General features: G+C 32.4%; 1 protein-coding gene across 2 annotated transcripts; it reads right to left on the reverse strand.

The window, feature by feature from the left end:
* Positions 1-338: 338 nt before the first annotated feature.
* On the reverse strand, positions 339-7,330 carry LOC130903757 (Golgi pH regulator). Of its 2 annotated transcripts, none has more exons than XM_057816013.1 (8): positions 7,129-7,330; positions 6,897-7,060; positions 5,921-6,027; positions 4,369-4,594; positions 4,095-4,282; positions 3,341-3,522; positions 2,525-2,710; positions 339-691 (listed from the first exon to the last, which is right to left on the reverse strand). In XM_057816013.1, the coding sequence occupies exons 1-8, from the start codon at positions 7,168-7,170 to the stop codon at positions 425-427; spliced, it is 1,362 nt and encodes a 453-aa protein (XP_057671996.1). In that variant the 5' UTR covers positions 7,171-7,330; the 3' UTR covers positions 339-424. The 2 variants fall into 2 exon arrangements, with proteins under 2 accessions (XP_057671996.1, XP_057671995.1); XM_057816012.1 differs by having other exon boundaries at positions 6,897-7,080; positions 7,129-7,286.
* Positions 7,331-12,794: the final 5,464 nt, after the last annotated feature.

Consider the following 12,794-nt stretch of genomic DNA (forward strand, 5'->3'; position numbering starts at 1 on the left):
GGTCTGTAGTTTCTTCCTCCTCCATGCATCAGCGGCATTCCAGATCGTCCGTGATGACTAATATTGTAGAGATGGAATCTTAAATAACTGTCTAGTTATAATATCAGTTTGCACAGGTTTAAGTAGAGTAATTGATTGGCAAAAGAGGCATATAGCCCTTTTCCATCCATCTCTGCAGAGCTGCCTCGTGAGTAGAATACTCAGAGATGTAATTGATACACTTTTGGCTACACCAAGTATGAGTTCTGGGGGGGTATATATATATATATATATATATATATATATATATATATATATATATATATATATATATACGTAGTAAAAGAAAATACAACAAATTTAAATAAAATTCTATATTCAACACTCGTTTAAAAATATCACTTTAAAATTTAAATATTAACTAAATTAAATACAACTTATGTTATTAGATATTTTCTCTTATTGGCTGTTTATGTGCTATGTAAAGAGTTATAATACTTCCAAGAGCGCTGACTAAAAATATAACATCAAACCAGCGGTGATAAAAATTGAACTGTAAGGCACCTAAAACTTGAGTGATAATTGTTCGATATTGTACCGGCATATTCATCCTCAATAATAGAACAGATGATACAAAATACATTCCCATTATTTGAGCAAGAACAAGTACAATTATGTTCGAACTTTTACTCGACGACATCCTGTTGAAGAACTGAAACAGAAGAAAAATAATAGAATCAACATTCTGTTTATGAATCCATTAGTTTCTATATTAATATGAGGGTTTCTACTTAAGTATTGAGATATGGTAACACTGATATGAATATGTGAAATTTGTCATTATCATAAAGTTTGACATTTTTAATGGTGAACGTACTCAGAACGTGTTGTCATACGAGTGCATTTGAGTTGTTTAAAGATACTTGAAATATTCGTCTTAGTCATAGAATGGAATTAATCTTGATATTGCTGCCATTTCTGACCTGATATTTTCCTTCAATTGGGTTAGGTTCGTTCGATTATTTTGATAAACCTTACTTTAAATGGCCCCATCTTGCTGGAACCACGTTCTTGAGTTGAAACCTGCAAACTCCTGCAACTCTGGGACCAAAAAATTTCGCAAGTTATCACAGTAACGATCACTATTCACACTGATTGCTCGGCCTCGTTGATCTTCATGAAAATAAGGACCAATAATTCCTTTAGCAGACATAGCGGCCCAAACAACAACCTTTGGGCTGTGCAGGGGTCGTTCTTGCTTTGGTCTCGGATTCTCGACTGCCCACTACCAACAATTCTGCTTATTAATATGACCATTCAGGTGAAAATTTGCTTCGTTGCTGAACAGTATGTTTCCAAAGTTGTTAAATCGCTGCATCATTTCGTTCGCAAAATTCAGTCTATTAGCATATCCTTCAATTCCTGAACCAATTGAATTTTATAGGCTTTTAAATGCAAATCTTCCTTTAAAATCAAATATAAGGATGATTTTTTTATGTTTAACGCTTGGCTTCGCTTTCGGATGGATAAAGATGGATTTCGACGAAACGACGCCTCAACTTCTTCAATCTTCATCGCCAACTGACCGAAGACCACAGTTTTAAATTTTAACTGTCGCACCTGTATTCTCGAACATCCTGATCCATTTCCTAATGCTAACGTCACTTGGCGCGTGGCGTGTACTACGTCCTTCTAGGTTTACTATTTTCTTCAATACTAATAAAAGATCTTTTTTGATAAATTCAATGCTTATTTTAACTTCCTCAATAGCATACTGATTTTTTTCTAAATATGGTGTAAGAAATCCATAAGAAGTAAACCATGCCCTTTATATACATAAGGAAAATCTGCCTATTATATTTTATCAGATTTTTGCGAGATTGCTTTAGGTAGGTAGTATTCTTAATTTTTTGATGCTGATGAAAAGCGAGAATGACTTGGTCGACAAGATGATTCTAAAGGAAATGGCTGCAAAATGGCCAAATTAAAAGAGAGACGCCTTCACATTAAAGTTTAATTTTAATTGACCTAGTCTCATGAAAATTGAATTCTCGGGTTTTTAAGCCGTCGTCGTTGGTTTACTTTAGTACTCGACTGTAAACCGAGCAACAGTCAACATCTCTCTTGAAAATGCCAGGCACTGGACCAGGCGAAACGTCGAGTACTAAGTAAACCAACGGCGGCGGCCTAAAAACTTTTCAGTGAACAGAAATGTCCCTGTATGTAGTTACTTATTTTGATTTAAAAAGTACAAACCATAAGTTCCTTATAAGAGAACACACTCAAATTGAGGGTGATACTGCACATTCCCTCATCGAAGAAAATATAAAAAAAGGTATAAAAAATTTGGTCCACTATATGTCCCAAATCATTCCCTTGATCTGTACAGTAAAATTAAGCGAGAGTAGGTTCTATGTAAATGGATTTTAACATTCTGAGACTTTTATGATTTAAAAATGTTGTCAGAATAAATGGGTTTGAACACAGCAAAGAATGTAAATGCTTCAGCATTTTCCAGTCATTACATTAACATTGAATAACTTACTTTAGTTAATGTGATAATAAAACCTCTGATGGAAGTAACAACAATACATCCAATTAAATAAAAAGACACTTGTTGAGACCAAAAATTAACATCAAAGTTCCAACCCATCCAATGAATAGCTATCTCAATACCTCTTGTTACAGGATCCTTCTTACCCACTCTGTCAAATACAATATTTATCGTACACTAAAAGAATAATTATTCACATAAATACAGTCATTTGGCGAGTTTATTATTTTTATTAGTGTGGTAAAGCAGAAGGCAAATACTATATTTTTTAGATTTTAAAATAAAGAGTTGAAAAAGGAGAATACTCATTAGTAATAAGGGGGATGATGAAATACTTCATATTGGGTTTTTCCAATAATAGGGGGTTTAAAAAATGTTTTATCCAATAAATCGTAGCTCAACTATCCAAGAATGCGCTGTCAAAATTTCAAAGCAAATTTCACATCGCGCACTGACTCGAGCGCAGATAGAGCGGAGCACTACCTCAGGTAGTCTTGACCGGTTCGAGACAGAGAGAGGTTCATTGGGTATATATATCAAAATATTTTTGATTTCACATGAAAATCGAAATGGCTACAATGTACAAAATTGGAAAACAAAACTCACAACATTCAGCGGACATCACAGTGCAATGTTTTGTTATCTGGATGAAATTATGTAATAAAAATAACAATAGTTTTAAATATAAATGGAATGATGTCAAAATTTGATTAAATTCTAATTAATTATTACCACCAAACAAAAACGCAAAACCAACAGCATTCTAATGTGGTTTCCACTCTTATTATTATCATTACAAATACTTACAATGAATATTTTCCAGAGACAGTAACCAGAAAATATATAACCTAGAAAATTAAAGTATATTCCTTTCCAAGTTTTGGACCATTCAATTCGTTCCAGCATATTTCTATTTTCATGAACTTCTAGAAATAATGTTCTACTCAAAGCTTCTAAGCCTTCAGTTTCTAATCTTAGTTGGGTGATATCTAAAAATAAATTAAAACTTATTACAATCAAACATATTATGCTCTCTACCTGCATACTTTTTAAAATTGGCAATATGAAATTTTTAAACTGACCCTAAGATTTTATGCTGAGCATAAGGCTATCTGTATTTTGAAAATTGAAAAAATACTAGACTGATAAAATTCTGTAAAATCAAATGCAGTTGATTCTCTTTCAATACCATACCATACCATTTAAGTGAATACCTACATAGGAAGGTATCAACTTGGCTAGAGAAATATAAAATTACCTTCAGAATGTGGATATTGCAACTAAAGCTCTGCCTACAAAAACTCATGACTATAATCTGATAGAAGACTTGTGGGACAATACAGGTTATAGGTTTAGAACTTCACTGTTTTCACCTAGTAATTTAAATGAGCTTTTATCAAAGATGGAACAAGATGCAAATAGAAACCCAATGTTAAGTATGCCTAGAAGATGTTAAGTAGTAATAAAGTCATACCATGATAATGGATACAATAACAACCTACTTATATTATTATTATTATTATTATTATTTAAGAAACTGATTCAAATCTTTTTTACTTACTCTCTTCACTTCTGTTTACACCAACAGAAGACAAAATGGACCATAGTCCTTTTCTTTTTGTTGCATCATTTACTTTTTCTAGTGATTGCTTCTTAGCTATGGCTAATTTCTTTTTTCTTAAAACTATCATATCCATGGTTTGCATTAACCTCTTCTCTACATTGAGAACATCAACCTCGGAAACTTCTCTGAAATCATTCAATATATAATTTTCTTCAAAGAAATGATGATGACGATAATAGTATATGATGAAATGAAATTTTGTATATTTTACCTCATAAAATAAGCCATTGAAGTATAAGGATAGTTTACTGCACCAAATCCAGAAAGTAAGGCCATAACAGTGACTCCAATAACTCCAATACGAGATACTAATTGCTCCATTGAAAGAACTCCTTGTTTAGGATTCATTATTGGAAATGGATCTCCGATTTTCCAAAATATCACCAGAAAAACTAGCCAAACCAGTACAGTTAAGCGTTTTACATAATCTGGTTTAACTAAAATGTGTACCACAGGTATAAAGATTGAAAAGTACACGAAAAGAACAAATTTGAAACATATTAAACAATATTCATTTCAAAATGTAACTTCGAAAACTTTTAACAACTTACATGAAATAAATAAACTTCTTATAGAGGGTGTTTCCTAAGTAATCTAAAATATTGTAGTAGGTTGCTTCGGAAATCCATTTTAAAATGAAAAGTTCTTACAAACATTAGTGATAAGTCTTGTAGTAAAAGAGATACAGGGTGTAGATTAGTTTTATTTTTTTATTAGAAGCAACAACATGTGTAAAATGTAAAGGAAAAATAATACATCTCAAAGCATACGTTCAAATGTGCAGCTCCAGCCAAAATACAAGCATTCGCTAGACGTCTTATGGATTGCCAAATATGTTTGAGGATACCAGGATTATTACGAATAACATTACAGACTTGTATGATACGATTTTTAAGATATGTCAGACTTGTCAACTGAGTAAGAAAAAAAATGATCCTATTAAATAATCTTTGATGACAAGCCAAACAAAAGGATTATTGGCGCCTTGCTACAACTGTTGCACGTGGATTTACATCTACCCATATGTGGTTATTATGGAAATTCATAATGCTATTTGAAAAAGTTGGCTTCATTTGTAAACAGAATATTGACAGCAAAATTATCTTTTAGAACATTCCAAACAGTTTTGGATGTTGGTCAATAATTTGAAGAATGATTTATTTATTAGAATGTATTTCTAGCTTCCGCCTCATAATATTCTTTGATTTAGCAAAATTTCCAGTCTTTTAGTAAATGTATCAGAACATGTTAAACGATTTTTTGGACAAAGCTGGGCATACATATGTCTAGCCTCTAAGGCATTATCATTAGCTAATCCATATAAAAAGTACTTATTAGCCATTTCAGTATTAATAAATGCAGGCATTGTTGTTAACTTAGCATCCATATGATAGAAATTTCTCATTCGTTTTTTGCATTAGTTTTTAGATTTGACAATATTATTTCAAAGGCCACTTAGAATAAGCATGTTTATTCCTATTACTTCTAGTAGAATCAACATGAAAAATAAGTTTCACATTCAGTCGGATTTCATTTATTACAAACAATTCAACATTCTCATATCTCATTAATAACAAGTCTTGTCACACATGTTAAGAGCTTTTTGTCTTAAAATGGAGAGATGAAGCACCTACTACAATATTTTAGAATACTTTGTATATTCAATTGCCTTGAGACTTGATTTTTTAATTATTTGGCTAGTAGTGGATTATATAAAACTTTCTATAATTCATAATTCTTATATTGATCTGAATCTTACTCACCATATCTTATATTACTGATGCAGTAGTAACCAATATAAAATGGATTTAGTACAATTACTACAAAAAGCATCATGTATAACATTACGTACCAGTAGAAATAGCGAGAGCTACAAAATATTTCAATTTTTAATCAATGCTATGAAATTGTGTGAACTTTGTAAATAGTTTTTGTTGCATTTGTAATTAAATAAGATTTTCGCCCTTTGTGTAAGGAAATGACTGAAAAGTAGAAAACAGTTTGTGGCTTTTGTTAGTGCTGATGGTTTGGTAAGATCTTAAAAAACATATAAACATCTTAAAATCGATCTTTGTTTATAAATTTTCAAAAAAAAATATATGTATTATGATCGTGATATATGCAAAAGCACATTTTTTTGCTCACCTGAAAACTCATTTTTTATTTATGCAATGTTAGAACTTAAGTGACTATTTGTTAAAAATAAGGCAGACTTTCTACACAAATGGATGGATCAGGTCAACGTAACATATAGATTTTTTTTAATTAGAATAACAATCTCATTATATGCTGCAAATTGATATATTGATGAAATTTTTGAATTTAAATCCCAACTGTTCAGGTGCTATCCACAGATTCTTTCAAGATTAGTTTCAGCTTAAGAACCCTGAGAGGTTAATTATGTGAACAAAAAACATCTAGAAAAGACAATCACCATGTCATGTAAAATCCATTTTCTTTTCTTTTTAGTTGTGGATATGTCAGAGGTAAATACCCATATATTTCATTAATAGAAAAAATTTTGAGAGTCTATGGAATGATGCAACACTTGTGTACTGTTAAGATTATTAGATTAAGAAGATTAGAACTCTTATTTTGAGTATCCAAGGTTGCTAGTAGATGCACACTAACTTTGGGCTTTTGTATTAAATTGTTACATAGGCATTGTTTACTAATTATGTATAGCCAATAAAACATTGCCCTGTAAATTATTTACCTATTTCAAACGAAGAGACTTACCTAGAATCTAATAAACCAAGTATTTCAAATATAATCAATTCAAACATTGTACAAGATAATGTAAGAGTTAATGAAAAGATAAGCTGAACCATTATATGTCGTACTTCGTAATTTTTAAAAAGCCGTTTCATGAAAAAAATCCATGCTCCCACGAAGAATGCTACCTGAAAATTTAAATTTAAAACTATAGCCACCAATACATCTCTTGTTATTGTTGTAGTGATACACTTACCTGTGAAGCAAGGATGATTATAGTATCTTGCAAAAAACTCATTTTCGCATGAATTCTGCTGTTCACATATGAAAGTATATATATTTTTATAGATCATATACAGATTTTTCATTCTTATTTTTTTTATTATTGATAACACATCATCACAAAAAAGTATGGTTAGAATTCATTTGACAGATACCAATCACAAAGCTATAGTAGTGGTGCATTCCACTAAGCTTTTACGGCGCCAGAAATACTCTTGTGCGTTCCACATGCAGCTACGACCGATGAGGTCGTGACGAACACGTCACTCATGATTTCATGACTAACGTTCACAACGATCTTTGTCATGAGGTGGATCGAAGTGAGCGTTGAAAGAATAGGTGGAATGATCAAAATTCAAGCAACGCAGATTACCATGAGAATCAATATCATTATTTGATGAGGTATGGGATATTATAAGTACTTTTGAAGCATTCTTGTAGCACTCCACAAAATATTTTACTATCGCCGCAGAAGACATTTTGATTTTACTTCAATATAAAGTTAAACATTCCACTGAAAAATTCAATGACTTACAAATTATAACATAACTTTGACAAAACGCCTCGTATACCATTCCACTTAGGCTACCAATTATAACGCTCTGGACTAAGTGGAACGGGAAGGTTCGTGTTGATAAATCTAGTTGTTTTATCCCTTTCGATTGAGCTTACGTTATTAAAAAAATGATCCAAAGGATTATGTCGGAAAATAAGAAATCCGCAATTCAGTAATTGGGATCTTTCCATATATTCAGTTTAAAAACAATATTTGATGATAATCCACAAAATTTCACAAGAATTCTGAATTGTTTCAAACACATATGTTTGATAAATAACGACTGTAGTCTTTCGGATTTCTTTCATTTTTATCTTTTAAACCTTTCAAGCTGTGTTGATCATGAAATTCTGATTAACAAACTAGATTATTATGGCCTCCTTTAAAATGGTTTGAATCTTTCCTTGAATGTAGGAAACAATCAGAACGAGCTAATGGTAAAGTTTCATGTATATTGTCAGTTGGCAGTGGTTCAGTTTTGGGTCCAGTTCTTTTTTTGGTATCCATTAATGATGCCACAGACTTACGATTAATTATAAATTCACTTTATTCGCGAATGACACCAGTGTATCCTGGAGAGGTCCAGATATAGAAGCTTTATATTCTACCATGGACAACGATCTCATTACTATTAAGTCCTGGTATCACACGAACGGTCTCTGTTCAAATACTGAGAAAACTCTAGTTTTATCCTACAAAGAAGCTTTACAACCTTTAAAACTCCACAATGACCTAATACGATCCTCGAATTCGATCAAGTTTCTCGGCCTACATATTGATAGTGCTCTTCAATGTATATGTAGAGATCTTGGCGGAAAAATTATTCTCTGCTATTCGTTATGGTTTGCCTTTCTGGGGGACTTGTAGTTTGCACCTTCTCGAATCAATATTTAGATTACAAAAAACAGCTACTCATTATATTTATGGTTTGAGTAGCAGAAAGCATTGCGAATTCTATTTTAAAAAACACAAAATTTCAAATCTACCCGCTCTTTCTATTTTAGATCCATTTGGTTGGTTAGCAAACACTTTCACACATCAACTGAGCCCATTCATAGCTACCCTACTAGAAGAAATAATTTGGACATTTATTTAACAATACTTTTGATCTGGTAATAAATTTCATCATCTTCAGTGCCAAATATGAGGATGTATTGATATCTAGTTAGCCTAGACCAGTTTCATGCATAAACAAAATATTGCGTTACCATAGCAACGAACAATAACTTATTAGAAGTGTCAGTGTAAAGTTTGACATCAAACAAGTAAACCAGAGTTACGCAATAGATTAAAAGAAGTTGTCCACAGAAATTGTGAAAATCGTAAAATTGGAGTATCGAGCCATCATCAAGTCCTGTATTTAAAAGGGTTAAGAGGTAAGCAGATTTACGAAGATATGCTTAATACCCTTGGTGATCAATATCCTTCGTATGCGACCGTGAAAAAATGGACTGCAAGATTCGAAAGAGGTAAATTTTTCATTGAAGATGATGACCGATCGGGAAGGCCAGTTTCTGTGTCAGTCCCCGAAAATATCGATGCTGTTTATGACATGATGTTATCAGACCGTCGAATTGGGCTAAAACGGATATCTGAAGTACTGAATACTTCATACGAACGCGTTCATCAGATAGTTCACGTCAATTTGGACATGAGAAAAATTGCTGCAAAATGAATCCCCAAACGTTTGAATGTTGACCAAAAGTGTGCAAGAGTGGAAGCATCGCATTCGATCCGTGCTCGATTTGAAATCCATATAGACTTCTTAAACCGAATTGTTACTATGGATGAGACTTGGGTACATTTCTACAATCCAGATACAAAGCAACGATCAATGGAAAGTGCGACACTCTGGTTCTCCAAGACCTAAGAAGTTCAGTTTTGTAGGATTGCCAAGGAGTAATCGTGATTGATTTTTTGGATAAGGATAGAACAATAACTGGAGATTACTATTCGACATTACTGACCACTCTACAGGAAAAAATTAAAGAGAAAAGACGCGGAAAGCTATCCAAAGGTGTTCTGTTTTTGCAGGACAATGCCCCTGCATAGAAAACTCATGTTGTCATGCAAAAAATTCATGGTTAAGGGTTTGAATTACTAGAACACCCTTCTTATTAATCAGATTTGGCTACGTCCGACTATCATCTCTTTCCTTAAATGAAAATAAGTTTAAAAGTTTGTAAATTTTCTTCCAACGAGGAGGTAATAAAAGCTGTGGAGGTCTGGTTTGCACAGCAAGAAGAAACATTTTTTTTGAAAGTTCTAGAGACAGGTTCGCCTTAATAAATGTATCCAATTAAGAGGAGAATATGTTGAGTAACAAAATATTTTGATATTGAAATTTTGTTTGGTTCTATAGTAGGATCAGAATTTTTCAATATATCCTCGTAATTATTCAATCAGCTACTTTCAGAATTAAAAATGACAATAATAAAAGAATATCTGCTTGGAAGACCTTATTAATCTGTGGCAGAATTCTACAATTTACAATAGAATCAATAGACTGGCATAATTCAATTTAGTATGAAGTAAAATATTATATGTATTATCATTATTATTATTAAGCCAAATTGTTATTTTATATTATATAATATAAAATTGTGTCGCTTTGTCCATAACATATAAATATTTTACCATTTACGTCGTATATACGTGGGTCTGTCACACATATGCTGTCTTTTTTGAGCCGAGTTGTGTTTGTCTTGTAATTGAATTATTGACTTTATTTTCCTTTCAATATTAGACAACACGATTTGCTTTGTATTTTATATTATTCAATATAATAACATAAAGTAGATTAAATGTTACGTGGCTAGCTAGACCGCATATGGTAAGCTATAATTGTAGTTCCTATTGCATGGTTTATCGCTAGACTACAACGAGGAACGGAAAAATTGGCCATCAGCAGCAGAAGCTTCCATATTTGTTTATAAAATTAATGTTTTAATAAAGAACATTGGAAAAGAAATGGAAATGTTCTCTTCATTTTAGTATGAAGTAAAATGGTACAATTTTCTCTGGCCGCCGTACGATAAATATAGTCATGAGATATATTTATCCAACACATATTTGAAAATGTATTTGATATTTTCGTTTACTTCCTGGTAATAGCTCCATTTCCCTGAATAATATAGATCGTCAGAGAGCGCTACTTGGAACAGATGGAAATTGTGGGGATCGAAAAGTGGAAATTGGAAGCGAACGACACAATTTACAGGAACAGGAAAAGGAAAGCGAGCTTATTTAACTTGACACTACGAAATAGAGATGGCGGAATGGTGAACATCTTGATATTCATTGAAATATCCAACTTGTATCAGAAGAAACATTAATAAACCATACGCTTTGTAGAATTCATAAGAGGTTTTTATGAAGTGTACAACAAATAAATAAGAATATTATTTAACGATTTATTGTAACAATTATTTGTTTGTTGATTGTTTAAATAATTTATTAGAGTATTTCCTAACTGGAGGAAATTATGTGTTATAACAATATTTGAAATTCAATTGAGAGTATCATAAGTATTTAATTTAATAAATATACCAAGAACCACAATGAATATTGGTCTAGAAATAAATTTAGACAAAACCAAATTTATGACAAATCTGGTAACAAATGATAACATAATTATCGATGGAGGTGCGATAGCGCAAGTATATGACTATAAATATCTAGGCCATGAAGTGAGGATAGGAAGAGATAACCAAACGTGTGAGATAAAGCGTCGAATACAGTTAGGATGGATAGCTTTTGGCAAGTTGAGTAGTACCTTGAAATCAGACTTACCAATAAGCCTAAAGAGAAAAGTATATGAGCAGTGTGTTATACCTGTGATGTCCTATGGGGCAGAGACGCTTACCCTCACGAGACAAACTGCAGGAAAGATGAGAGTGGCGCAACGGGCAATGGAAAGGGCAATATTGGGAATTACGAGAAGGGATAGAATTACAAATGAGAACATAAGAAGAAGAACAAACGTTAAGGACATTATTGAAATTATAGCCCAAAAGAAATGGCAATGGGCAGGCCATGTAGCCCGAATGACGGATAATAGATGGACGAAAAGAATATTGGAGTGGAGGCCAAGAATGGATAAGAGAAGTAGAGGCAGGCCGCCAACAAGATGGAGTGACGATGTAAAGAAAATTGTAGGAAATTGGATACATACAGCTCAAGATAGAGATAGATGGTTTAAACTAGAGGAGGCCTATATCCAGCAGTGGATGGAAGATGGCTGATAGATGATGATGATGATGATGACCAATTTCGCAGATGGATGAGTTTGCTGCCTATTTTGAAAATATCTTTGAGCAAAATCCTGCAGAAATTTCATTAGATGATGAGTAGTAAGCAACTGAGAACATACCATGACGAGTACTCAGCCGCACGCCCTGTAACAACAGCGCCGATCATAATTTAATGTAGTGGAAACTATGAAAGATGTTGGGTAGCTCAATCTATTATTAGTAGAGCAGTTAGTTGAATATTGAAGATATGCTGCGAAGAATACATGCAATGTGGATGGTAAAGAAGCGATAGATACTAAAGTGTTAATAGTGTGGTAATTAGTATGATAATTTTGGTGGAATGAAGTTTTGAGTAGAAAATTTACTTGTAGAGTTTTATCAACGAACTTCATCTTAGTAACGTTACAATACTATTGACCAATACAAAAGAAGTTCACATCAATATAATGAAAAATTAGCCCGGAGGACATGGTAAAGCTCACCATTCTATTTAATGCATTATTAAAATTAAAATTTGTTTCTATTTTCTAAAAAGCTGCTGAGAAATTGAAAATACCAAAAATGTTTGTTGTTTATAAGAATTAAACATATTATTGTACAAAAAAAATAATTCTATCTCACTGATTTGGATTTAATGATAAATATTCATCTATAGATCAAATCATTCGAATAATAAGTGAAATAAAGAAATAATTAGAAGAATATGTAATTTGCTGTATATTTCTGGATAGCATTTGATAAAGAATGGCACTAAGATCTGATAATGATTAACTGAAGAAAATGCTCGCTTCGCAACTGGTAGAAATATTTCGGGTGTATTTATTCCGCGCT

Source organism: Diorhabda carinulata, chromosome 2, assembly GCF_026250575.1.
Source record: "Diorhabda carinulata isolate Delta chromosome 2, icDioCari1.1, whole genome shotgun sequence".
In the NCBI taxonomy this organism is placed as follows: domain Eukaryota; kingdom Metazoa; phylum Arthropoda; class Insecta; order Coleoptera; family Chrysomelidae; genus Diorhabda; species Diorhabda carinulata.

Bases quoted from the DNA above. Each gene is read 5' to 3' on its own strand.
- LOC130903757 (XM_057816012.1), bottom strand. From the start codon at position 7,240: ATGAAAAATCTGTATATGATCTATAAAAATATATATACTTTCATATGT. The intron at 2,711-3,340 runs GTAAGTATTTGT...TTATTCTTTTAG, and splicing joins GTCTCTGGAAAATATTCATT to TGTACGATAAATATTGTATT. The intron at 692-2,524 runs GTAAGTTATTCA...CTTCTGTTTCAG, and splicing joins TTATTATCACATTAACTAAA to TTCTTCAACAGGATGTCGTC.